The sequence below is a fragment of the Symsagittifera roscoffensis genome, chromosome 9, assembly GCF_963678635.1.
Source record: "Symsagittifera roscoffensis chromosome 9, txSymRosc1.1, whole genome shotgun sequence".
NCBI classification, from domain to species: Eukaryota; Metazoa; Xenacoelomorpha; order Acoela; family Convolutidae; genus Symsagittifera; species Symsagittifera roscoffensis.
The window spans coordinates 47,004,870-47,031,260 of record NC_087070.1 but is presented as its reverse complement, the minus strand read 5'-3'; the positions used below and the strand labels follow the sequence as shown (position 1 = coordinate 47,031,260).

Sequence of the window (26,391 nt, the reverse complement as noted above, 5' to 3'; positions counted from 1 at the left end):
TTCGTTCGATACTGCTTGTAAAGTTTTTTTAAAACCAATACTGTTCAAATGCAATTGATAACATAGCCAATTGGAAAAGGCTAATATCCGCAAGTAAACAAAAAAAACACTGACTTTCCTGAAACAATTTCAACTTTCGAATTTCAAAGAAAAAAAATAGATGCCCTTTAAGCTCTTTGAATTTCTAGAACAAATTATGATAGGCGCTTTATTGATAACATCAACCCAACTTGAGAAAACTGAATCAATACGTAAAGTTTTTATTCCGCTGGAAATTTGCCATATTCCGCGCCATTTCCCCGTTCGGATTTGGAGAATGCTATTAACGCAACTTTCAGCAGATGAATTTCAAGTGAACTCAAAAAATGCATATAAGCATTAGCTAAGTGCATTGATAACTGCATCAATACGTATGAATGCACATCTGTAGTTATTAGAGACTTGTAAGACTTTTCCTGGAAAAAAATACAAAAAAAATCAGCGAGACCTATATTAGAGCTTCACTACGTGCATTACTCTTATTAATAACATTATGAATAAAGAGCATATATTTATTCGGTAATTAATATGGTGTCTTTTATTGACAAAAGTTGCTTTAGATATTAAGACATAGCCAACAGAGAGCTGGAAAAAAATTCAATGACGAAGTTAACAGTAGAAAAATACTGACTTAATTTTTTAGACAAAATCTCCATTTTCGAAATTGCAAGAAAAAAAGATACCCTTAACTCTCTTTGAGTTTCAAGAACAATTTATTATTGACACTTTTTGATGAAATTAACCCAAATTGAGAAAACTGGATCAATGAGTAAAATTCGCTGCAAAATCTGAATTCAAATTCGACTTTCAAAACTAGAAGTCGATCGTGTTCGCCAGTGGAGTTGCCTTCCTAACAAAGGAAATGAAGAAATCAAAATCCAAACAGCAAAAAACCAATTTGAGCGTGAACAAGTTTTGATTTTTCCTGAGAAATCATCACGACCTCTACACAGAGTCGAAGCTGCGCTTCGCAAATACCAGCAGTACCGCTACAAAAAAAGCAGCTTCAAAAAGTGAAATAAGAAAAAAATAAGCCTCGAATTCGTACAACTTTGCTATGTATCGGATTCGAACCTGAGATCTCGAGATTTGGAGTCTCACGCCATGCCCGCTCGGCCACGAACGCTAAATAACTGACAAACAGTAGTCACGAAAAAAGCAGCAACATATGCTAATAAATTGTCAATTCAATACAGCAAAAGTGGCACCAAATACAAATAGACACAATTTCGCATGTAATGATTTGGAATATAACAAACTGAAGGCATTCACGCTAAGTTTGCATGAACTAAACTCGAAAGCATAAACCCAGATTATGTATTAATGAAGCATTTCAAAAATATTGCGAGACATTGAGCTGGAAATTTTCTGAAATAGAGTTTTAAATATTGTACTGATTCTGTTCGGTTCTTTTGAACAATGAGAAATGTTAACTTATTATTAATCGAATTTCAAAGCACATGCTATCAAAAAAGTGTAAAAGTGCCGCAAAACTAGTACCACTATTTGAGACTTAGGTTAGAAAAAAGCATAGTCGTACTATTACACTAACGCTCGGCAAGTGTAATAAGAGTCTGAACTACGCACATAAAATAAAAAAATATTGTCTACCTATTGACCTGTTTGCATATTGGTTGTCTACTTTTGCTATGTAACCTTTTTTGGTGTAAAATAAACCATCCGAAGTTTAAACCAGCTACCATATAAACAACTGATCAGTTACATAACAATTATATAACAAATATGACAATATATTAAAAAATATTGTGCAAATTTTAGCTTCTGCGTTTCAACTTTCGGCTGCTTTATGTACTCCGCGCACTTTTGGTTGGTTTACACTTCGGCTGGTAAACTTAAGCTCAACTTAAAATTGTAACTTTACAATGGTCAATTAACTGCCATTTTTTCAAATTTAGTTGAAGTTGCACCTTTCCCTTGCTTCGATGCAGCCAAAGAGGCGGCTCTAATATCGCATGAGGTGATAGTGCGTTCTCCAGACACGACAAAAAGGATAGCAAATGTCCCCCCGGCTGGGAAGATGGGGGGAAGGTGATGGGGGGTAGGGACACCCCGTCATGGCCAACCAGAACCAAAACGTCCCCATCCTCATCATCTTCGACTTCGCTTGTGCTTCTCCTTTTCGAAACACTGCTGCCTTTTGAACTTGACAGTTCGTGTAAATCACTATTTTTCGCACATGTGTCGCTTGATTGGTCAGTAACAGTTGAAGAAACTGTGTGAAATTGCGACGAATCGTGCGAATTCGAAGTTACAGGACGCGAATCCTTTTTAGAAGCCGCTTTTAAATCAACACTCATTTCCAATTACATTTATTGCAAAAAATCAGCATAGCTTATGTAAACTATAAATCAGTAGATTATTTTACGCTGTTTTAGGATAACTTAGTGCAGTTAGATTCTAAGATTCTGCAGTAGATACAATTTGTGCTGAAATTTGGAATAATTAGTTCCAGTATTCAGATTTTTGGTCAGCCTTCAAGTCAGCATTCAAACGATTTGCATCTACATATTTGATGACATACTCTACACATGGTAATTCCCTCGATGAAAACCTAACATGTAACACAGCGTTAATAACTTGTGAAAATTATGTTCGCATCATGTTCTTAGTCGTGTTCAATGAGGCATTAATTGTTTCCAAGTTTGGATTGAGGCTTTCGCTCATTTGGTAGTCAAAAACACCCAGAAGCGATGTGCTTTCATCTGTAGCCTTGTGCCATTACTAACCTGCACTTTTAGCACCACCCTGCGGCATTGTTTTTTACGAACTGAATAAAAACCAGCTACTTGTTTTTCAGCGTCAGATGAACCAGCAGTACAATAAAACTGATTGATAGTAAAAGCTTTTTTTTTATTCCAGATCTCTTTAACTATTTCCCCATTTTGGTACCTAGTAACGAATTGCCATCCCTATAATAAACTAAATCACCGGTTAGGCATATGTGAATTGTGTACCCAGTAACGAATCTCCCCAAAGCAAAGGGGGAGGGTAGTTAAAGAGATACTCCTACCGATTGGAATGAATGTACTAGTTTAAGTAGACCACCTTCAGTGCACCTTCCTTCTATGGCTTTAAAAATAGACCAAGGATTGAAAATCTCCAAATGGATACGACAGATTTTACAAACGAAATCTTTGCTTCTCATTTAAACCAAATTCTCGCCTTTACTGTCCAAAATCGTCTTAAAGAACGAGAAAAATTGACAAAAATTCATACATTGATTGCTTTTAAGTTTTGTAGAATACAGTGCTGATTTAACTTATCCGGGCAAAACGAACAAAACTTGAATTTTCAAGCGCGTTTTTCTCAAATTGGGTTAAGATTAGACAAAAAGTGAAGAGAACAAAAGTTGCTTAGAATTTCACCAGAATTAATATGGTGCTATTTTTTCTCCGAAATTCTCAACAAAAATTTTACCCCAAAAATGCGCAAATTGTTTAAAATTTATTTTTAAGCAAAAATTCTGGGTTTTATAAAGTAAAAATCACATTTATTGACTATCAAGTGAAATTTTTTTCTCTTATACTGGTTTTTGGAGATTTAACCCTTCTTAAACTTTGTTGAGCTGCGTAAGAGGCTTCCTGTGATATAATTTTCTTATCAATTTACAAAGTAGTTTCAGCGTAATTCTTGATTAATTGAAAAAAACCAAAATGACCCATTTTTGGGGTAAAATTTTTTGTTGAGAATTTCGGAGAACAAATGGCACCATATTAATTCTGGTGAAATTTTAAGCAACTTTTGTTCTGTTCACTTTTTGTCTAATCTTAACCCAATTTGAGAAAAACGCGTTTGAAAATTCAAGTTTTGTTCGTTTTGTCCGGATAATTTAAATCAGCACTGTATACAAAACATAGCCAACATTAAATTGGAAAGAGAGGCGAAACTGCGCTTCACAACCACTGGTGAGAAAACAGGAGAGCATAAAACCAAACAAGAGTGCTCGTATCAGCGCGAAGCCCTAAATGTTCCGACTGCCTTTTAAGGTTTATTGAGCAGCAGTAATACATAAAAAAAAATGAAATAAAATAAAATGATTTTTTTTTTAATTTGAAAATTTTTATGAAAATCATTCCCCCACACGCCATATAAAGTACAAAAAGATAGATTTCGTTCCTTGTAACAAATCAATTGTGGCAAATAAGCTTCGTTCAACCAATTTGGAACGATTTATAAGACGGATTAAATCTCGCTTACGCGTTAATAGCGCGAATTATATTGCGCGTTAATTGTCCCAAATTGGTCAAAATGGCAATCTTTAAACCCTCATAACTTTACGAAAAATGATCACAGGTGAAATATCTTTTCAAATTTAAGCTCAGGACAACAATACCGTTTGAATGATATAAAAAAATTCCGTCAAAAATGGCTAGTTAAAAAGTCGAAATTTGTCTAAAGAAAAAAAAACCCACCCCGAGCACAAATATTCCGTTACTTTCGTATCGAAAGTCGGAACAATTATGTTTTAATTATGCACTTCTAAAATTTGCGAGATACATTGAATTAGAAAATTGCTGAAATCCAGTTTTATCATTGTTATGTTGGCTGCAACAAATAACTTTTTTCGGTTCATTTGATTACTAGTCGAATGTCAAAGCACGTGCTATCAAAAAGTCGTAAAGGTGCGCCAAAAATGGCACCAATACTTGCGACTTGGGTTAAAAACAAAGAACATACGTAGTATAACAATAACGCTCACTAAAGTTGGCTAGTGTAGTAATACTAAACTTATTTGAAAAAACTAGATCAAAGGAAATTTTTTTTATTCGTTTGCAAATTTTGAAAAAAAAAACCTCTATGGAAAACTAGATTGGACCACGTATTTCCGCGCCCGTTGCAATCTGGTAATTGGAGAGCGTAATTTGCCTTCTTTTTACCAAAAAAAGTTGAATTGAACTTGAAAGCTGCGCATCGGAATTTGATTCGTGGTAGTTTGCCTTTTCTAAAAAATCAACACGGCCTAAAGTAGCGGATTTGGGGGAAGGCGGAGTAGAAGCCCCTTCCTCTCAGGGATACCAACCCTGGTCACCCAAAATTGCTAATTTAGAACATCTATGCTTTGCTGATCGACCCTAAACATAGTTCGACAAAATAGGGTCTTTCTCATGACTTGGGAGAGCTCGGAAAATCAATTTGAAATTATCTAACCCCTTCCCCCGTGAGAAAATCCTAGACCCGCCCCTGACGACGTACATAAATGTCGTCGCTACGTGCATTGATACTTGATCAAAAGCATTTTAACGCATTTTCGTGTCAATTGTTGATGCCGGAAACAGGTTTGTAGTTTGTACTTATAATTCGTTCTTATAAAGAAATGAGATGAGTTTGACCATAATTATGATTAATGATATATATTTTTTTCGTTTGAACACTGACTCTGACCACAAACGACTTAAAAACTTGGTATTTCGGCATTTGGTACTCCTGCTCAAATATTAGGCAAAAATGCTTCCGATTTACCAATTTATTCAAACTCACGAAACAGTTGTAATTGCGAAGCAAATGCTCTACATTTCAAACACTAAGAAAATCAGTCAATATGAAAATAATAAACGGATTAAAAATAATTTTTATAAAATGATCCTAAGAAATATTATTCTGTGATAGTCCTATTAAAGTCTTACACATTTGATGGCAGTGCAGATAGAGAATGTCTCGCATGTCCACACTCATGGCATACTTCCACAGGGCACTGAAATAATAAAAACTAGTCATGCTTTTCTTCTAGTGAAAACATTCACGTTTTTTTTCTAGTGAAAACATTCACGTTTTTTTTCTAATGAAAACTTTCACGTGTCTAATATTTGGAGCAGGTTTGATGCACATTTTGCAGCTATGAGCACGAACATCATAAAAATCTTCATTAATTATTCAGACCGCCTCTTATGAAAAAATGCTTTCACAAAAATTAGACCCGCATAGTTCAGCGAAAAAAAAAGTTTCTAAAACAAGTGAGAAACAGTCCAGGTTTCAACTACAAAAAAAAACATAACTCCTGTGCAGGGGCGGATTTAGGGGGGAAGGGGGGACGACGATGCCTTCTCCCCTCAAGGATTCGACCCCCTGCTGACCCAAAGAGTCCCCCCTTTGTACTATTTTGGGATATCCATTTTTGACTGACCGACCCAAAAATTTTTCTAAAGGCGCCTTTGGCGACAATATACACTCATTATAAGGGGGAGAGCGCGCCGAAAAAACATTTTTGGCCTATTTTTCCCAAAACTTTCAGTGCCCTTAGTTCTTTGGGAGTGCTCGGAAAATCATTTTGGTCGGACTAAAAAAACCCAAAAAGGCCGACAAAATAAAATCACCAATTGAATTTAACAGGCCATTGTAGAGTTCTTAGTTTTTTACAACTTTTCCAATATCTGTTGTTGATTTTCTCATTCTTTTTACAAGTTGATTTATTGTTCTTATTTCACTGTACAAATTTTTACACGTTAAATTACGTTATTAAATTTCACTCACTCTCTGTCTATTCCGTGGTTGGACCCTGTCCAAACTGAACCCTCGTTTGCGACTTTCCCAGTAGACGATGACGATGCATGATTTCCTTTTTCATCTCTCGTTAAGTTCGGCTCTTGGTTGTTTTTCACGCCATTCACATGAGGCAATTCTGTACTGGCAGCCTAAGAAAAATAAACATATCCAACAGAAGAGTAAGAACGAAATGTGTCACTTAATTTGAAAAAGTAAGCTCTTTTTCGTACAAGCCTGCAAGGACCTAACGCAACTTTTGATCCAGAAAACATAACTGACAGTTGGAAAAGAGTTATGAACGCAACGACTTGTTTTTTCAAAAATCTTCGACTTTTGAACTTCGAAGAAAAAATAGATGGCCTTTAAGCTCTTTGGATTTGTAGAACAATTCATGATGGACACTTTTTTGTTGTTAAAATAAACCCAGTTTGAGAAAACTGGATCAAAAGTAAACTTTTATTTCGGCAAAAAAAAAATCAGTAAGAACTATATAAGAGTACTCACTTCGTTCATTACTCTTAAAAATAGGTGAAACATAGATGCGACGGAGAGCTTCGCACCACTTGCAATACAAAAACGAAATAACAAATTTGGAAAAAAATCGTTTTTGTCAAAAACATAAAAATTGCAAAAAAAAAAGCCAAAAAATCCTGAAACAAATTACCTGCATCATTAGAAACTTTACAAGAAGCTTCCGGAATGGTAGAGAGAAGCCGAACCATAAAAACAGTCCTTTCATTGAAACTAAGCCGTCAAAAATAAGCAGACAGATGACGGTCTAAAATAGGCGAAGAATCGAACTCCTGGGCTTTGTCGCCATGAATCAATGTTATCACTACCTCAAAGGCGCAGAATACTCCTTGACTTTGAAAATTTGACATGATAGAAGTTAGTTACTTCTTACTTGTTCACCAAATTAAGCAACGACACTTAGCGGCATGATAACAAAGCTCAGAAAAGAAACAAGGATAGCCATTTGATGTGCAAGTAGCACAAAAATGTTCCGACCACATTCATAAAAACTACAAATTCTTTTTTCATTTTTCTTCAAGTTATTGTTGTGTTTATGCGTAGTGTGATGAAGGAATTGCGTAAAACGTTATCGAATGACACTTATTCGACATCTGTTGTCTTCGAAAAATAACACAATAAAAAGACATTACATTTAATTTTTCTAATTTTTTGTAGAATAATTTTTGATTTTTTCCTAACTTTTTTTTATTGCCAAAGCAAGGCTAAATGAAGTCTCCAAACAAGTTTTCCTGGAACAAAAATGAGTTTATCTCCACTTGAAAGAAGAATTTTCTTTTTATTAGACCTACTCGAAATTAGACTAAAAATCAAAATATTCGAACCACTTTTTCTCGAAACGGTGAAATTAAAAAAAAAACTTTACAATGTCATCCGAATCACGACTGAAAGGGTTTTAAAATGATATCTCACTCGAGCTATTATATTGATTACTTTTGGTAGCTGATTTTGCTTTGGAAGACAAAAAAAAACAAAAAATAAATACACACGATGAAAAAGTTCCTACCCATTTTCAATGGTCGAAATGAAAACTGAAGATCAGCACTTAGAGCAAAACAATACCAAATTGGCAAGCGATATTCGAAATAGGATTTTAAAAATGGAGAAAAAACAGGGACCATCAAAGAAGTGATTCATAATAACACTCGTAGGAATTACGAGCAGATAAACCGACGAAGCAAAAACAGTCACTTGAAATATTTCAGGTTGCAAGAAAGTTTTTACCTTCAAGCCTAGCAAACAAGAATGTTATCTTCAAACATAGCCAAGAGAGAGTTGAAAAAGTGTCAATCAGTGCAAGAAAACCAAAAAATATATAATGTCTTGTTTTTTGAGAAAATTTCAACTTTGGAATTTCAAAAAATAGATTACCTTAAAGCTCTTTGAATTTCTAGAACGATTTACTGTTGGCAATTTTTTTGATTAAAATAAACCGATTTTAAAAAACTGAATCAATGGGTAATTTTTTCATTCCGCTGGGAAACTAGTAATCGATCACATTTTTTGTGATTTTTACACTTTTGCTGATCGAGTGCCTTTTTCGAAAATTTGCCTTCTTTTTAACAACTGAAATTAACTGAACTGCAAAAAAAACTAAAGCGAAACCGCAATAAATCAAAAGCGAAACCCCAAAAAAATCAAACTTGAGCCTGAACTAATTTTGAAACTTTTCCTAAAAAAGCAAATCATAACGACCTATGTAAGAGCCGTCACTATGTTTATCGAATCTTAAAAGAGCAAATCCGTGCAACAGCGTTCACTGACACTTTTTCAAATGCCTGGTGGCTATGTTTGGATATTAAAAGAGTTAACGCTTGCGATTAGCAATCGGGATCAAATCAGAATTTTCCCGCAAGCCAAAAAGAAAACCGAAGAACAAAACTTATGCACTTGGAAAAAAAACGATATCAAATTGGCAAGCAATCTTCGAAAAAGGATGTTGAAAATCGGACAAAAACCATGGACTATTAAAAACTGATTCATATTAACATGCGTAAAAATTATATGCAGATGAATAGTATTCAGAATATCACAAGAAAGTTGCTGCCTTCAAACATAGCAAACAAGAATGATACCTTCAAACATAGCCAACAGATTGTTGGAAAAGTATCAGTCATCGATTTTTACACTTTTGCTGTTCGATAGTGCCTTCTTTGAGAGTTTGCCTCCTTTTTCACAACTGAAATAAACTGCGAAACATCACATTTAAGCCTGAACTAATTTTAAGACTTTTCCTAATGAATCAAATCATAACAAATCACTTTTTAAGCAGAAAACTTCCAGCTTGTCTCAAGCATGGGTTTTGGGTGTTACCTCTATGCCAGATGCGCTCAATGGTTGATTGAATAATTTAGTATGAAGCAAGTTAAAAAAACACATTTTACATTTGTCATTTGAAGCCAGCGGAGAGATAATAAGAGGATAGCCATTGAGTCGGTAATAGAAAAACATTTCATACATACGTTTGTCTCAGCCGAAAACAAAATGAAAAATTTTTGAGCATAACATTTTAAAAATAGAGACTTATATGAAACTTTTCCTACTCTCGGGAAACACCATGAAATTTATTTTTCTTTCAAATAACGCAAAATTCAAAATATAATCCGACGAATCAGATGACGAAAGCATTTGAGCCGAATAAAATTTTCAAGCGAAACGATAAAAATACAGAGAGTAAATTTTTACGATAACGGGTGATAATTTTACTAAGTATACAAATCAACAAGGCTTGCAATTATTTTTAAAAAAATATTGCTTAAATCTCGAAAAAAAAAGTAGCGCTGAGTCAACTATGCCGACAAAAACGATGTCAAGCGAGAGGAAGAAACTTTTTCAGTTTGAAAACCAACAGATGAATACTATTTTAATCTGAAAAAGTCTACATCAAAGAAAAATCCTAAAATATTCCTATAGACGCTACTGCTTAAGAAAATGCATATAAATAAATCAAATAAACAATTCGGAAACTGAGCGACCAGTGCTTAAGTCGACAACCAGGAAGCCAAAAAAACTCAAAAAACTAATATTGCAACCCTAGAAGCACTGGGTAAAACAGCAGTAAGTATTATTAGCCAGTAGCAAAATTTAAATTTTCGAGAAATTGAGCTTGTCAGCTGTAAAAATGATAGCAGCACAAATTATTCACTGGTTTGGTTAAAACATACCAACAGACGGTTAGAAAAGAGTCATAAACGCAAGGAAATAGAAAAAAAAACTGACTTGTTGTTTGAAAAATATTCAAATTTCGAACTTCAAAAAAATTAACAGAATTTCGGAAAACTAGATCAATATATAATTGTTTTTAAATTCTGATGGGAAATCTGTGAATTAAATTCTTCTTTCAAAACTAGAAGTCAATCACATTTTTCGTGGCCTTTACACTTTTTCAGTTCGATAATGGAGATTGCCTTCCTTTTGACAAAAAAGACGAGCTGAACTTGAAAATAAACTGAGTAATGAACGCAAGAAAACTGAAAAAAAAACACTTGTTTTTCAAAAACCTTCAACTTTGGAATTTCGAAAAAAATTGATTGTCTTAAAGCTCATTGATTTTGTGGAACAATTGATGATTGACACATACTGTTAAGAAACCCAATTGGAGGAAACTGGATCAATAGGTGAAACTTTTATTCAGCTGGGAAATCTGATAATTAATTTCCATTTTCGAAATTAGAAGTCGATCACATTTTTCGTGGCCTTTAGACTTTTGCTGTTCGATAGTGGAGTTTGCCTTCCTTTTCACAATAGAAATGCACTGAACCTAAAAAGAAATCACATGCCAAACTGCGAAAACTCAAAATTGACTTTTCCCTGAAGATAAAAAAAAAACAAAAAAAAATCACCACGACCTATATAAGAGTACTCACTACGTTCATTACTCTTAATCAAAAGTCAAACAGCAAACAAGTAAAGCACCAAGACCTATATAAGAAAATTCATTACGTTTACGACTCGTAAGCAGTCTTGAATTACTGCTACACTAGTGGAAAAAATTGAGCGCAAATTTAAGATTTTACTCTCTAAAATGCCTGTTTTCTATGTCAATTTTTGCCAACATTTCCTTTGAAAGTCAGTTAAACTTTTCCATAGACCAAGAGCAAATGATCACAGCTACCCTCTATGAAAGTATCAGTACTTGGGTTCAATGTTTTACAAATGTATTCCACGTCTGAAAATGCTAGTTTTCCTCATCTGCACTTTAATTTGCATCGTAGTGAATTCTTTCTTGAGTAAGAGGAATTAAAAAGTTGCTCAAGCGACGAGAAACATTCTCAGCGAGAAAACTAAAAAAGTAAGAGTGAAAACTTTACTTACCTCCACTGTTTCTTAATTTTTCACACGAAACGAAAAACCTAGTGTAGATGAGGAAAACTGGCATTTTCAGACCCGGATTACATTGGTGAACCCACATATTGATAGTTTCATTGAGGGTAGCTATGATCATTTCCTCTTGATCTATGTAGAAAAAAATTGCTGAAAATCGAAGTAAAGGTTGTATAAATGGACATTAAAAAAGGTCTTTTAGAGCGTATAAACGTGATTTTGCGCTCAATTTTGTCCACTAGATTACACTATAGGATAAAATTAAGCGCAACTTCAGGTTTTCACTCTCTAAAATGCCTGTTTCCAATGGCAATTTTGCACACCATTTACTTCGAGTTTCAGCAAATTTTTTACATAGACCAAGCTCAAATCATCAGAGCTACCATCTATGAAATTATCAATATCTAATTTCAAAGAATTACCAATTTAATCCGGGTCTGAAAACGCCAGATTTCGTCATCTGCCTTAAGTTTTTAATCGTAGTGTACACTTTTTGTCGAATAAGCGGAGTAAGAAATTTCATTCGACGTGAAACTTTCTCAGCAAAAAAAATTGAAACGATCAGAGTGAAAGCTTAATTAAATTTGCTTGTTACTTACTTTTTCACGCGAATCGAAAACTTAGTGCAGATGAGGAACTCTGGTATTTTCAGACCCGCATTACATTGGTAAGTCTTTGAAATCAAATACTGATTTTTTCATAGATGGTAGCTCTAATGATTTCCTCGTGGTCTAAGTTAACACTTTGCTGAAAATCGAAGTAAATGTTGTCCAAAATGGACATTGAAAAGAAGGCAGCTTTCAGAGAAAAACCTGAATTTTCGTTTAATTTTGTCCGCTAGTGTATATACGGCATTAAATATGCACACGCCTTCACATAAAGAATAATTTCTATTCGGAACTTGAAAGAGCTTCAGTCGAATACCAGAACACTAAACAATAATCGGCAAAAACATGAACTTCAAAGCTCGATCGTTTTAGATACAATGGTTAGGAACCTAGATAAAACGTTTTAAACAGGATTCATCTCAGGGATTGAAAAAAAATATTGGAATAACAAAAAACGTCCTAGCTACAGAAACTAAGCCGAAAAACAGTATGCAAACACATGATAGGTAGAAAAAAACTTCTAATTGCAGCAAGTAAATTAGCTGATGAAAATCAAACACACCAGTTCATAAAAATATCAAAGTGTTCTTCAAAACTTAATTTCCTAGATTTGTAAAAAGTTTTTCATTGAAAAAATTCTAATTTCAAATTATCCGCGTTGAAAATCAGAACATATATTATGTAGCATTCGATCCAACTTTTGTTGTCGGCAAAGTAGGTGACAAACTTCGTCAAATTCCATTAATCTTAAAAAAATGTTTTTTTTTTCAGCTATGCGCTACAAAAATCAACTTAAGCCGGATCGTTCTCCGAAAAAAATTGAGCTCGTGGATATAAGACACAACGCCAGGTTTGGGAAAAACAATTTCTATTGAAAAAAAGTTAATTAGACATAGCCAACTGACAGTCGAAACATAGTTATGAACGCAAGTAAACAAAAAAAACACTTTGAGAAAATCTCAACAATTCAAAGAAAAATAGCTGCCCTTTAAGCTCTTTGAATTTCTAAAACAATTTATGATGGGCACTTTTCTGATAACATCAACCCAACTTTAGAAAACTGGATCATAAGGTAAAGTTTTTATTCCGCTGGAAATCTAAAAACTAAATTCCACTTTCGAAACAAGAAACTGTTTGTTTTTTTTGCGCCATTTGCACGTTCGTATTTGGAGAGTGCTGCTTACGTAAATTTCAGCGGATGAAACTCAATTGAACTCAAAAAGTGCGCATATACCTAAGCGCATTCATAAATGGATTAACATGTATGAATGCACATCTGTAGATATTAGAGCATTTTCAGACTTTTTCCTGAAAAAAATCATCAAGACCTATTTAAGATTTTTCATTACGTTCATTATTTTTAATAACATTATTTAAAAATAGTAGCTGAAAATGCAAGTTTTCCGCATTTTTCAGTCACTGTTTGCTTTCTTAACTGTCCATAAGTCTTTCTTGTCGTTGAGAAACATCTTTCTAATCCAGCTGAGTTGGCAACACCGTAAATTGTACCATTGGTAAAGGAAGGCGGCTGATATCCATATCAACCGTCTTACTTATAGGTTTTTTGCCTTGCCTTAAGACATCACCGACCAACTACGAAAAATGATTCAAACTAAACTTGGAAATCACCTTAGTTATTCTAGAATATTCTGACGACTGAATTGTCGCCGCAGATATCTGAACGGGCACTGGACTCATGACATCATTCGGTGTCCACTGCAACTGTAGCCAGCACACCTGTTTGACTCCTGCTGCTGCTGAAGTTGAGTAGGCTGAGTTATTTAAGTCCTTGCCCGCTTTTCTGGCGGCTACCGCAGCCGCCACTATAGTGGGCGAAGCAGTAGACTGGTGCAGAGACAGGTACCCCAACATCGGTTCCAACTCACTCGTCTAAATCAAAGCACACAACTCACGCTTCATCTACAGTTCAAGGACGACGAACTTCGAGGTTAAATGCGAACTTTGGAGGCGGGTAAATATTTTCATATTTTTAAAGATACATATAGATCAACTAATTTTTTTAAAGCTCCCCAAAAATCTAGAACATCAAGCTTATTCCGAGTGTATCCCAAAGCCACTTTGAACTGCAAAGCATAGATATATTTATAGATTTTTATACCTAGTCTGGGGAGTAGATTGGGAGAATGGCGGCTGACCCTTTTCTGAACTGAGCACCGAGTCTTACTTCACTAGATACTTCGTAGATATCACACTTTGACACAGAGGCGAAGCGGAGCTTCGCAACACTTGCGATGCGAAAAAAGGCTGAAAATGAAGCTAAAAAAGTACTTAAAAAACTCCATTTTACAAAAACACGCCATTCCATACTTCATGGTTGTATAGAAGTTCATAAACAGCCTAGAAAAATGGCGTATCAAAAAAAAACGAAAAAAGAACCGACAGAAACTAGGACGAAAACCACGAACCAAATAATTAAAACCTGATACGCGCTTTACCTAATTACTAGTTAAAACATAGTAGTTATATTTGCATTTTCCAAAAATTGAGCATGTCAGAAGATGAAGGAGTCCAGGCGATGAAATGACAGAGATATTTACGGGAAAAAAACCAGTACCCGATTGCAATACCCCTGCTTAACGCATGTTCAATTTCATGTTCAATTTCAGCGAAGTTGAAATGGATTAGGGCGATAGTGAAGATTGAGATTGTCCGGTAGCTTTTTTCCTACCGAGTTAACACGTTGTTTTTGTGGAGTTGTAACAAAATTTACATACCAGCGTAGCAAACAATTTTTATTACTTTAAATAGAGTAACTTTAAATAGAGTAACCAAACCAATAGTTCAGAGCACAGAATGTTCCGACCACAATAGTCCAGCCAATTTTTCATGAGAGAATTGGTGTTCAACTTCTAACTTGAGCATGGGGCACTCTCTTCCTTAACCAGTCTTCTTATCATACAAGCGATAAACGAGTCTGAGTAGCAACAATATTCAGACCAGTTCTTCTCGACACGGACAACTTTTTGAATATCTTTATGGAGTCCGAATCACGACTGAAAACGCTTCAGTATGACATATCAAGCGACGGTGTCCACTTGATATAAAGTTTTCCAGGAATCAGAAGATGACAATAAAATTTACAACTCACAGGTTGGACTTTGACATTGTTCTTGCCGTAGATGAGTGTCTCTTTGTTGTTCTGGTGCAGTGAGTCGACGTAGTCCTTCGGCGAGTGGGCCAGTGAGATTGGAGATATGCTGTCTACGCTCAGTTGAGGTGCAGCAGCTGGAGAGACCTGAGAGCGACTGCTGTTGGTGTCGTCCAACTTGTGACCACCTAATAACATCATTTTTGTCGAGAAACCAATTTTTGTCAACGTTTATTTTTAAACTTTTGCCGAGCTAAGCATTAAGAATAAAATAAACTCTTTTACAGGTTCCAAGCCAAAAAAAAACAGTTACCCAAACCTAGCCTCCCCACAAAATCTGCCACTTGCAATGCAAAAATAGTAAGCCGAGAAACAAATTTATCGAAAACTATATATATATATAAGCAACAAAATAAACCTCACCACAACTGATGTTCTAAACACGACTGCATGCATCGAAGTCTTCCTAAGACACGCGATGGATCCATTGGTAAACTGCATCGATGAAAAAATCAAAAACCACTTATTCTTATGTATAAAACAAAGACAAAGATATATAATTATAGAACCAAATTATTCAAAAAATTGTTTTTTTTCCTTAAAAATTGCAACAATTATTGTAGAAATTATTCAAACAATCGTTTTTGTCAAAAAAAATTGCAACAAAAGCCCAAAGTATCCAGAACAAAATTGCCTGCACCATTAGAAACTTTACAAAGAGCTCTGGGAATGCTACGAAGAATCCAAGTTTTCCAAAAAAAAGTACTTTGTGGAACTGAGCAGACAGACAATAATCTAAATAACCCAAAATTTTCTATTTAAAAGAAAAACAAGTCTCAACTGGAATCGAACTCCCGTGCTTTGTCGTCTCACGCATGGGGGTTACAGCAACTTTGAATACAGCTGAACCATCGAGCTACGGGATCTAAGCCGACAAAAATAAACAGATGGATGATAATCCGAAAAAGCACAAAAATTCTAGTTTGCAAAAAAAGGCCAGGCCGGATTCGAACCGCAAATCTTTGCTATCACAAGCGGTTGTTTAAACTCCACGCCAGATGCGCCGGATGGTTGCTTGGATTTGAAATTATAATTACCAAGCGGTAACAAAGCCGAAAAAAAAACTGAGCAGAAACCCTTCAAGCCGAAAAAAAAAAATCGGAAAAATTTTAACCTTATAAAAATGTCAAGTCCCTTTTCGCGTCAGAACACACCCACGCGCACAATTTTTTTTTCTGTAGCAACGACGCAATAAGAGGCCACTAGGTCATTACTAATTAGGCCGAAATTTATTAAGCCGATAAAAAAGACAAAAAAAGGAAATTTTAACAAAGCGAGCTGGTTAAAAAATAACCAAAATTTCGGCCCATTATTTGTCTGCTTATGTTTTATCCGTTTAGTTGCCACATTTAAGAATCGTTTATTTTAGCTGTAATTAATTTTAACTGAAGTTATTTTAAGCATTTTAAAAATCCGGCCGAATCGAAATTTTAAATTTCGATTCGGCCGGATTTTTAAAATGCTTAAAACAACTGCAGTTAAAATTATTTATGGCTAAAAACAAAACGATTCTTAGATGAGGCAACTAAGCCGATAAAACATTAGCAGACAAATAATGGGCCGAAAATTTTTTTAACCGAAACACTTACCGTTTGAAAAAAAAACCCAGGACCTTTGCCGTCCCAGGCCTATTCGTTATCACCAGGCTAAGCGTGCAAGAGACACTACAAATTTTGAATTCATTGTGAACCAAGGAACAACCAGTTCAATGAGTCCTGTGGACTAAGACGTTTACGGGAAAAAAGTCTAGTACCCAATTGTAATACCCTTGCTATAGCTTAGGGTTGATTAAACTACCATTTATGAAAGTTTCCTAGCAGTCTAAAACACTGAAGGGTTTTAAAATAAACTATCAATCCATACCAATCGACGTATTTATGTGGTACCACGACTTAAAAGACTAGCGCTAAAAAGACTACGCCGATTTCAAAGTTGTTTCTCAACTTCGGTGATCCAAACGAGCTGTTTTGAAAGTCAACAGTCACTTTTAGCGCAAGAAAAAAAGGCGATGCCGAAAACAGATTTTAGTAGGAATTAGTGGCAGCATCTAGGGAAAAAATCTGCTGGAGAACTACACGGACTATTAGCGTCTAATTGTACTGGAACATATCATTGAGACTATACTATAGTATACACAAGCCAATAAACAGACAACTTCTGCGACTACTATTTAGCAGGCGACATTCTAAAGAGCAACATCTCCAAAACACTTCGACAATTTTTAGGAAACCTGATAAATGAATTTGAATAACTTAATACTGAAAACTAGCACACTTTTAACCAATTTTGCTGTTTATTTCAAAATCACGCAACGCTATGAGTATAATTTTGAGATGTTTGCTTACAGACCGCACACCACGTAGTTGATATCTTATCAAAAGCTTTTAACTACAGCAGCAAAGCAGTAATTAATCAGCAGGCAAGGTACGTAGAGCCCATTAAGTCAGTAGGTATTTCAACTTTCGGCATTCTGACCTTTCGGTTCTTTTGAACCACAACTACAGCACTTCTCTATATTTTCTGTCACCTTCTTTTGGAAATTTCAACACTCCAGTTCAGGTGTGATTACCTGTTTCAATGTTAGTTAACGCTGGTTTGGGCGATTTAAAGCTGCTTGAGAAGAGAGCGCGTCTTGCGTCCGAGTTGCCGCCTTTTGGACTCGAACTGTCCATCGGAAATTGGGAAGATGTGTAGCCTATATCTGAATGTATTCTGTGTTTCAACACTAATTCTTCAGCATGAGGATCTGTCCAAAGATGATCTGGAGTTTTAGCTTTTGAATAGTCAAGCGAACAAGGTCCCACTGAAAGAAAAAATTACAATCAATAACCAGTTGCTGTGTAACGCAAATAATGCCCCGGCAATTTCGATTTTGGCGCAAACTAATGAAAAATTGCAAAAAGGCCAAAAAATCCTGGAACAAAATCACACTCACCAATAAAACTTTAGAATGAGCTTTCGGAATGCTTTTAAGAAGTCCAACCTTGAAGTCCGTTCTGTGGGAACTAAGCCGACAAAAACAAGCAGACAGACGATAGTCTACAAGGGCCAAAAACTTTCAGTTCGCAAAAAATTCACGACTGGAATCAAACTTCTGGGCTTTACTGTCACAAACTTCCGTGCTACCAATACGGCAAATGCACAGAAAGCTCATTGAACTTGAATTGATAACAAAGCAAGTAAAACACGTGCAACATTTTCATGTACAATTTCTGTAACTAAATTATATAAGGGGGGAAGTCTACTAGCCGTTTGCGACGCCCTTCCTAACTTCAAGGATAATCAGTAAACTTCAAAAAATTTAAAATCATAGCTCATCGTTTTTTCTGAGCTATGTAACTCCTTGAATGATTATGTTGTTAAAGTTAATCTTATATCTTAAACAATTCATACTTTTATAACTAACTAATTTCAGCGGCCGAAACAACTTTGGTTGTAATGATTCAAATATACTCGCATCTGTGGACGCATTAAGCAAACCGTATAGTACGAACTGGTTCCAACACCACGCACAATGAAATTTCAGTAATTTTTCCAAAAGTTTTCGCAAACTACAGTATATAACCACAGAAACTGGACATTTTAAGTATCAAACCGAATTCCACTGTTAAATAGCTAATTCTTTCATTAACAGATTTGAACTGCTATCATGAATACCGAAGTACGAGTGCCTATTCGCGGCAGTATCCACGTCATGCTTCACAGCATGGTTCAAATCTCGAACAAACCTTCTGAAACAGGAACATAGTTGCCCAATTCGTGTTCTTATTCTGGGAACGGAGAAACCCAGCGACTGCGTCCCCCTAACATTCAGCTATATCAATGAATAACATCTTTCTACTAAAAACCGCCACAGAACCTTAACTAGGACCCCGATACAACTTTGGTGCCCTATCTGCGATTTAATAAAGAGCCCACAAGTTTCTGGTGCCACTTTGGCGGATGCGTGGACCTCACTTGCACCTCGTTACATAACCCTACTGAATGGTCTGACAACTTTTACCGTCAACACTGACTTACTGTCAGTACCAAAATTACTGCCCCAAACCAAAGCATAAAACACCAGGCACCCCGATACCAAAGAAGGAAACAATTAAACAGATTACCACTAAACGCAAATGGCCTTGGCGCATAACTTGACAACATCGTTCACTTCAAACAAACCAACAGACTATCTATTGCAACCGTTCAAGAAACCACACTTCAAGATAAAAGCACCTTTAAAGTAACTCCAGGCTTTTCAATAACTAAGAAACGTAACCCGGAAAAAGGTGAAGATGGAGGTTTGGCTTTTCACAGTAAAAACACGTACAAGTACAAGAACTTAAAATAACAATCAACCCCCAAACAATCCAATTAGAAAATTGCGGAATTGAAAAACAAATTAGGAAAGTCACATAAACCTGATAATGTACACATCCCAATACACAAGCTGCGGCTATGGTTACACTGCTTCCAAAAATCAACTACTCAACTCCTAATACTCGGTGACTTTAAAGCTCATAGCCCTCTCCGGTTCTCCGAACTTGAGAGGGAAACAAGAGGAACTACACATGCCAAAGAAATAGATTACAGACCACGCAGTCTTTTGAGAGAATGTCCCTGCTAGAGAAACCTTTAATTCTGAAATAAGTCTTGCAAGTGCCAGCCTCGCGAGAAAACTTAGCTCGATCACAGAGTCTTGCCTCGTTTTTGGTCATCAGGCAATCGTGCTACACTAGCATGTGAAGTCGAGTTTGCTGAACCATCAGAACATTAATTTCTTTCATTAATGGAAACATTAAGAACTTTCGTTAAATTTAGGAAAGCAAATTGGAAAGAATTCTGTATGCAGATCACCAAAGAAGTGCCTGAAGGTGAGGTTACATTCGGCAAAGTTTTGGCAAAGGCGGCCAAATAGCACATTCCAGAGAGCCGCATCAAAGAACTTAGACCACACATTCCAAAACAAGCTGTTGATTAAACAAATCGATGCCATTGTGAAAAGACAAACTCGATAAATGTGTTGAATCTGTCATTACCCTCGCCCACAGTGGAGACGGTCATGTATTCGTCAAAACTTCTACCTCTTCAGCGGGCAAAGCAGATGACAACGCACGTAACCAACCTAATAATTTCAACAACAAAAAAAACAGTCTATGGTACCAATCATTGCGCAAATCAAATTGATCAGCACTACTGTCCTCACCCACCCATTACATATGAAGAGAAACAGAGAAACGCAGCACGCTCCGCGACATAAAGAAATACACCGGGAATCCACTTTGATTGTTCCACAGGTCGTCTTAAAAAAAAATTCACCTGTGCAAGAAAAGAAAAGCTTAAGCGCCCGACAACATCGCCCCAACTCATCTTGACTATCTCGGAGAAAAAGCATCAATTTTCCTTACAGAACCAATATCACTCTTAACACCTCCACCATTTCGCAGAACTGGAAAGTTGGTCGACCCTTTCCTTTACTGAATCCGGGCAGAAGCAACAAGCAACCGACCCATAGCCCTCTTATACCCGGTAGCTGATTGAAAGTATCTTTCTGCTAAAAACATCAAAATAACAGATTCTATCACCAACATTGATTTGAACTAAAGGTACAACCCTGCCTAAAAACACTATGAAATTGGCTTCGAAAACGCAGCTTCAACCGATCCGCAGACAAAGCTTCAGCGACTATTATAACAAACTGGAACGAAAAAAAAAAACTAATGTGATTATCGAAAACAACCCACTGCCTACCATCCAAAAACCTAAATTATAGGAGTCACTTCTGATAAGCTCTTTACTTTCGCTGAACACATTACCACGTTGATAAGCAAACTCCAAACAAAAAAATTTGCCGAAAAATTTCTCAGGCACAGGGAGCAGTAAAGAAACTGAGTAGCAGAAAGTATAACATCTCATAAAAGGCCATTAGGGGCAGTGTTCTGAAAAACGCAGCTCCTGTCCGGACTCCTTTAAGGAGTGAATCTCGTTGCAAAGACCTTCAAACTTAACAAAAAACAGCCGTTAGAAATGTAACTGGCAGCACAAAAATGACTCCAATTGAACAATTCACTGTGAAACTCAAAAACTGCCAGCAAAAGAAAACAATGAAATGTTAAGCAAAAATTTTTTAAATGGCTGCTATCAACAAGAATGATGCGACCACCACACAACCAAACACAAACCGTTGTCGAGACTTATAAACTTTTGCCAAAAAATACAATGACAACATCAAAAAAAATCATGATGAAAAAGAGCGCTTAGCACCATATCAATACAAAGTCGTTTTTAAAAGAATTCAATCGAATGAGGTGATAAACTACGTTACCTAAACATCCTCCAAACTGATGGGCTCTCAACCTCCAGAAATAGCTTTGTAAGAAAAAAGCATTTCGAGCAGTGCGCGACTTACTCCTGCTCAACTCCGCTGTGGATATTGAAAAGCTATGTCGAGATTTCACAAGAAAAACAACTGCCCAAAATGTTACGCTAGTCCCTGTGACATACGGCGCCTCTTTAGCTGTCTATCGATTCCAACGTCTCTTAAATTCGACGACATGTGGGACAACTCCGTTGCAGTTGCAAAATGCCTCAACTTGCCAACATAACTGGGCACATTTAGAGTTTCTCGATTTTTCGCGCTAATTAAAAACTGCCCGCTGAAATTGGGCACAGGATTTTGCTCGGCTCTCCATGCCAAAAACTGCTCCTTAGAACGGGTTTTACTCAGTACTGTCATACGACGGCATTTCTTAGGGAAGCCTAGGAAAACCAGAGATACTGTTTGACGCACGAGCTAAATCATTCATCAATTTCCACAATCTTTGCTTGTGAAGTACTGAAAATAAACTACAATAAAGACACGAATTGGACGACATCTCCATTTGCAGCTACAAACAAAAACAACAACAACTGCTATTATTGTTCTAGGCTAGTAATTCTGTTTTCTTGCTATCTTCGTTGAAGTAAAGTTTCTTTTCGAGACAAGATGTCGTTTTGTCCAGACATCTCTGATGTTGAGCCATCATTTCGAGATTTAGGTGATCGCTTCAACAAAAATGTCGTTAGCAACATAAGACTATTTTCATGTTCTTCTTCCAGTTGAATATCAGAAATATAAAGGACAAAATGAGAGGGGCCTAATATGGACAAAAAGACAAAGCTGCGCTCCGCAAACACTAGCGAGAACACGATAAAAAAGCAGCTTTATATGGTGAAATAAATAAAAAAGAAGCCTCGAATAAGTTAAATTATGCCATGTATCGGATTTGAACCTGAAACCTCGAGACTTAGAGTATCACGCCCTGCCCTCTCGGCCACGAACGCTAAACAACTGGCAAACACTAATCACACATAAAGCAGCTATAAATGCTATTATTTTGCCAATGCCACGCAGCAAAAGTGGCACCGAATACAATTAGACACAATTTTGCAAGTACTAATTTGGAATATAACAAAATGAATCATCCACACCAAATTTGCATTTAATAAATTGGAAAGCATAAAGCCACATTATGTATGCATTATGCATTTCAAAAAATTTCGAGATATATTGAGTTACAAAATTTCTGAAATCAAATTTTTATAATTGTTAAGTTGTGTAAAACCAATAGCTTTTGTCGGTTCATCAAATGTGTTAATTTATTACTATTCGAATGTCAAAGCACAGGCTATCAAAAATCCGTACAATTGCTACCAATATTTGCCAAAATAGGTTAGAAAAAAGAAAAGTCGTAGTATTACACTTCGCACACTTAAATTCACAAGTGTAATGAATGGTGGATTTCCGTACTTGCCTCTTTCAGTTTCAGTCTGCTTGAACTTTGAGGCAACATATTTAAGACAAGCTTTCAAATATCACATACGAATTTTAAAAACCGATCATCGAAATCACTTTGATTCACATTTTTAAACTGAGGTTAAAATTTTAGTTTAGGCTAACTGTGCCATGTTGAATCGTTATGGGCGCAGAAAATTTTTTCTATTTTAAATTTTATATTTTACATTTAGCTTTAATTGATCAAAAAATTTTTGGCTGAACATTTTGGGAATAATTTTGATTTGCAATTCGAATTGAATTCGTGTACCTTTAGTTCCATTTCTGGAAAATTCCTATCAAATTACGTTTTTGTAGCAGAATTTTAAAATTCACTTTCGACTCAGTACTTGAGCTCTCGGCTAAAGGGACATAATTCGGTGGCATATCAGCCAAATGGTAACTTTAGGTTGAACGTCGATTAGATCTTCATGTAGTGATTTGGTTACTCTTTGTGATTCAAGTTTATACTAAAATTTATATTTTCGAAATAAATTGTGACTTAAGCAACTAACCCATTAGCGAAATCAGCAGAGTTGTAACTACTGGATCACACATGAATGATTCTTTGTCGTAGTATTTGCTGAAACAAAACGACACTTAGCGCAAAAACTTGGTAGGAAAAAAGAGCAAGCGCAAAGACACAATTTGAAACTTCAATGTACCTGGATTCTTTGCAGATGAAATCTATTACACGATCCAAAATTCCAGAAAAGAGAGACAAACGCATCCACAGAAATTTGAGAGCCCGCTCGGACGGAAACTCTTGGATAGACCATGAAACAGATCCCGCTCCATTCTGACCATTCGAATTCTTCATCATGATCTTGTAAGCATTCTGTTTGTCTTGAACTTGGCCTAGTATATCACTGAGTTGCTGCTTGATTTCTGAATCAGGTAGCTGCTTGCAGAGCTTTGAAACTAAGCTTAGACTTGCCGAGCATTCAGATTTTCCTTCAAAAATAAAGTACACTGAAAGCAAATTGAAAAAGGGTTTCCTGTGCTGTGAGGTATTTAATCAAAATTTTCGGTATAGCCATGATTTATGGAGCGTTGGACTAACCTTGATTATTATTTGGTGAATTCCACAGTCCTCCGATACTGAAAGAGCTCAACACTCCTTTCTTTAGTTTGTGAACCAAACACGAATCCACAACCGCTGAAATAGGAAATGTCGAAACAAACGGCAACAGGAGAGCAACAGCAACTAAGTTTCATTGCATAAAAAAGGAATACTTCGAAAAACTTCGGGTAGCTAAATGAAACAGTTGTAGTTCAAACATACCACATAAACTGCGGACAGACGAACTATCCTCATGGATGAACTTTCTAGTGACGGCTTCCTCCATTAGCCGTTTCACTTCTTGTTTCACCTTCTGAATCATCGCGGCCTTCTCTTCGCCCGACACAAAGCTTCCTGATGCCGGAGGAATGAATGGAGCTGAACCCTGAGACGATTGAGCCTCCAAAACTTCAGCCATGTTATCTAGGTTACAACGGTGACCGACATCAGGACACGATAGTCAACTCAGTCACAAAAAGCTTTGACAAGGAGGCAAAACTAAACAAACGCAAGCAGAAAACGGCAACCCAGGATACTAAAAAAAGCTTCCAGCAAAAAAAATAGTTTCAGAGGGGGGGGGGGACTTAAAGCGCCGACTTTGAGATAGCGATCATTTGCATTCTCAGCTAGCAATCTACATATCGACGAAAAAATTCTAAAACCGCGAAATCCTTGAAAAACTGGATGAAACAAATCTCCAAGAAACTGGATTTTCCAACATGGGGCAGTCACACACTGGATATCCAGTTCAGTCTGAACATACTTACCCAGTTTTTACAAGCCAGCGGTCAAGAAATTGTAATATTGCATCGGAAGTACATGCCGACGGAAAATAAAGCTAGGTTCTAAAACGACTGGCTAGCGTCTAAACACAGCTTCACATGCTTTTAACCGTCTCTACCAAAGCCAGTTCAATGTGTGGTCCATTAACATCGGGTCGTTAGAGTCATTGCTACTCAAGGCTATCGGCCAAAACGCGCAAATTAACTTAGTTATATGCAGAATGAGTGAGCTCATGGCTGGGTCTCAGTATCCCCAGACCACGAGAACACTCCTAAAAACCGGGCTATTACTTATAATCATATTACTATTGTTTTTGTTGAGTAGATGAAAATCATCAAATCCATCATAAATAAATCAACCCTTTCCCTCAACTCCTAGCTTCTCATGTTCTGAAAAAAGAATTAGCTGTTATTCAAATTCAGTTCTAGGCATTCCGTGAAGCTAAAAGTTGTTAAAATCAATGTCTGTTGTCTTTCACAAGAACCCTCCGGATTCTCGAATCCGGTCGAAGAGCAGTCTTCATGGCAATCAGGTAGGGTATCAGATCTTCCCAATAGCCCTCCGAACTCTCGGAAATGCTCGATCACCGCAATTTGACCCTTCTTATTTCGTTCAATTAAAGAATTAACACCGTTATTCCTTGAAGTCAAGTCAAATCAAGTTTTTTATGACCATTAGGCAGTGCCTCTTGAGGTCATTTCAGATGTGCTTTCCTATCTCCCTTCGAAATTGAACCTGTCAATTCCAATCGCTTTCCTATGTTTGTACAGTTTCCACTTGAATTCGTCGATGATCTTGCTTTGCACTGTTTCATGAGCAGATTGTTCCAGTCGAGAGGTGCTCTTATCGTGAAGAAGTTTTTTCGTCTTTCACAATTTGCTTTACGTACTACTACTTTACATGCGTTACCTCTAGAATCCCTATCATTCCGCTCGAATAGTCCCGCAGTGGCATTCCTATCATAAGAACCCTAGCAGATTTTATACATTTCTATCATTGTCCCTCTTTTCCTTCTGTATTCCAGCAATGATAGATTCAGTTTTTTAAGGCGTTTGTAAAAGGATAGATTTTTTATACCACTAACTGACGAATCGCTCTTCTTTGTACGTTTTCCAAGGTCTTTTGATGCTTGTTACAGTCGCCTTCTTAAGTCACATATGAGGTTAAAGAAAAATAGGCCGTATAACCATTGGCTTAAGAGTCAGGGACACTATCTCTTGTGTTTTTCCACCACAAACGGTCGGAGCCAATTGGGTTCACTTGCGACATGAGACTAAAATCTTTGTTACAGCTTAAACTCCACTACCAAAAACACCCCCCCCACTCTAGAAAATAAGAACGTCCCCTTAATTAGGTTTGAAAATACCTAAAACACGCGAACGCCGTTAAAAACAGGGTCAGAACAATCCGTATGGTGGTTTTTTATTAGACAGTGGAACTTTGATCCATTTCAGATGGATCAACCTAAAACTCTCCCTACCTCGACATAACAATATAAAACACACTCAAGAAAAATAAATTGGGTACTCACATACCAGCACACTCCAGAATTTGGGTAACTAGATTAACAAGTAACTCC

At 36.4% G+C, this 26,391-nt stretch overlaps 1 protein-coding gene across 1 annotated transcript in view; it reads right to left on the bottom strand.

Moving 5' to 3' along the window:
• LOC134854863 (small G protein signaling modulator 2-like) overlaps positions 1 to 24,447 on the bottom strand; it is a 96,741-nt gene extending 72,294 nt beyond the window's left edge. The window contains exons 1-10 of the mRNA XM_063871222.1: positions 24,252 to 24,447; positions 24,030 to 24,125; positions 23,632 to 23,920; positions 23,482 to 23,549; positions 17,741 to 17,974; positions 15,112 to 15,299; positions 13,632 to 13,892; positions 6,529 to 6,689; positions 5,685 to 5,752; positions 1,968 to 2,338 (exon numbers count right to left, since the gene is read on the bottom strand). Of these exons, the coding sequence (XP_063727292.1) occupies positions 1,968 to 2,338; positions 5,685 to 5,752; positions 6,529 to 6,689; positions 13,632 to 13,892; positions 15,112 to 15,299; positions 17,741 to 17,974; positions 23,482 to 23,549; positions 23,632 to 23,920; positions 24,030 to 24,125; positions 24,252 to 24,447 (1,932 nt within the window). The remainder of the gene's footprint in view (positions 1 to 1,967; positions 2,339 to 5,684; positions 5,753 to 6,528; positions 6,690 to 13,631; positions 13,893 to 15,111; positions 15,300 to 17,740; positions 17,975 to 23,481; positions 23,550 to 23,631; positions 23,921 to 24,029; positions 24,126 to 24,251) is intronic.
• Between the last annotated feature and the right edge of the window lie 1,944 nt (positions 24,448 to 26,391).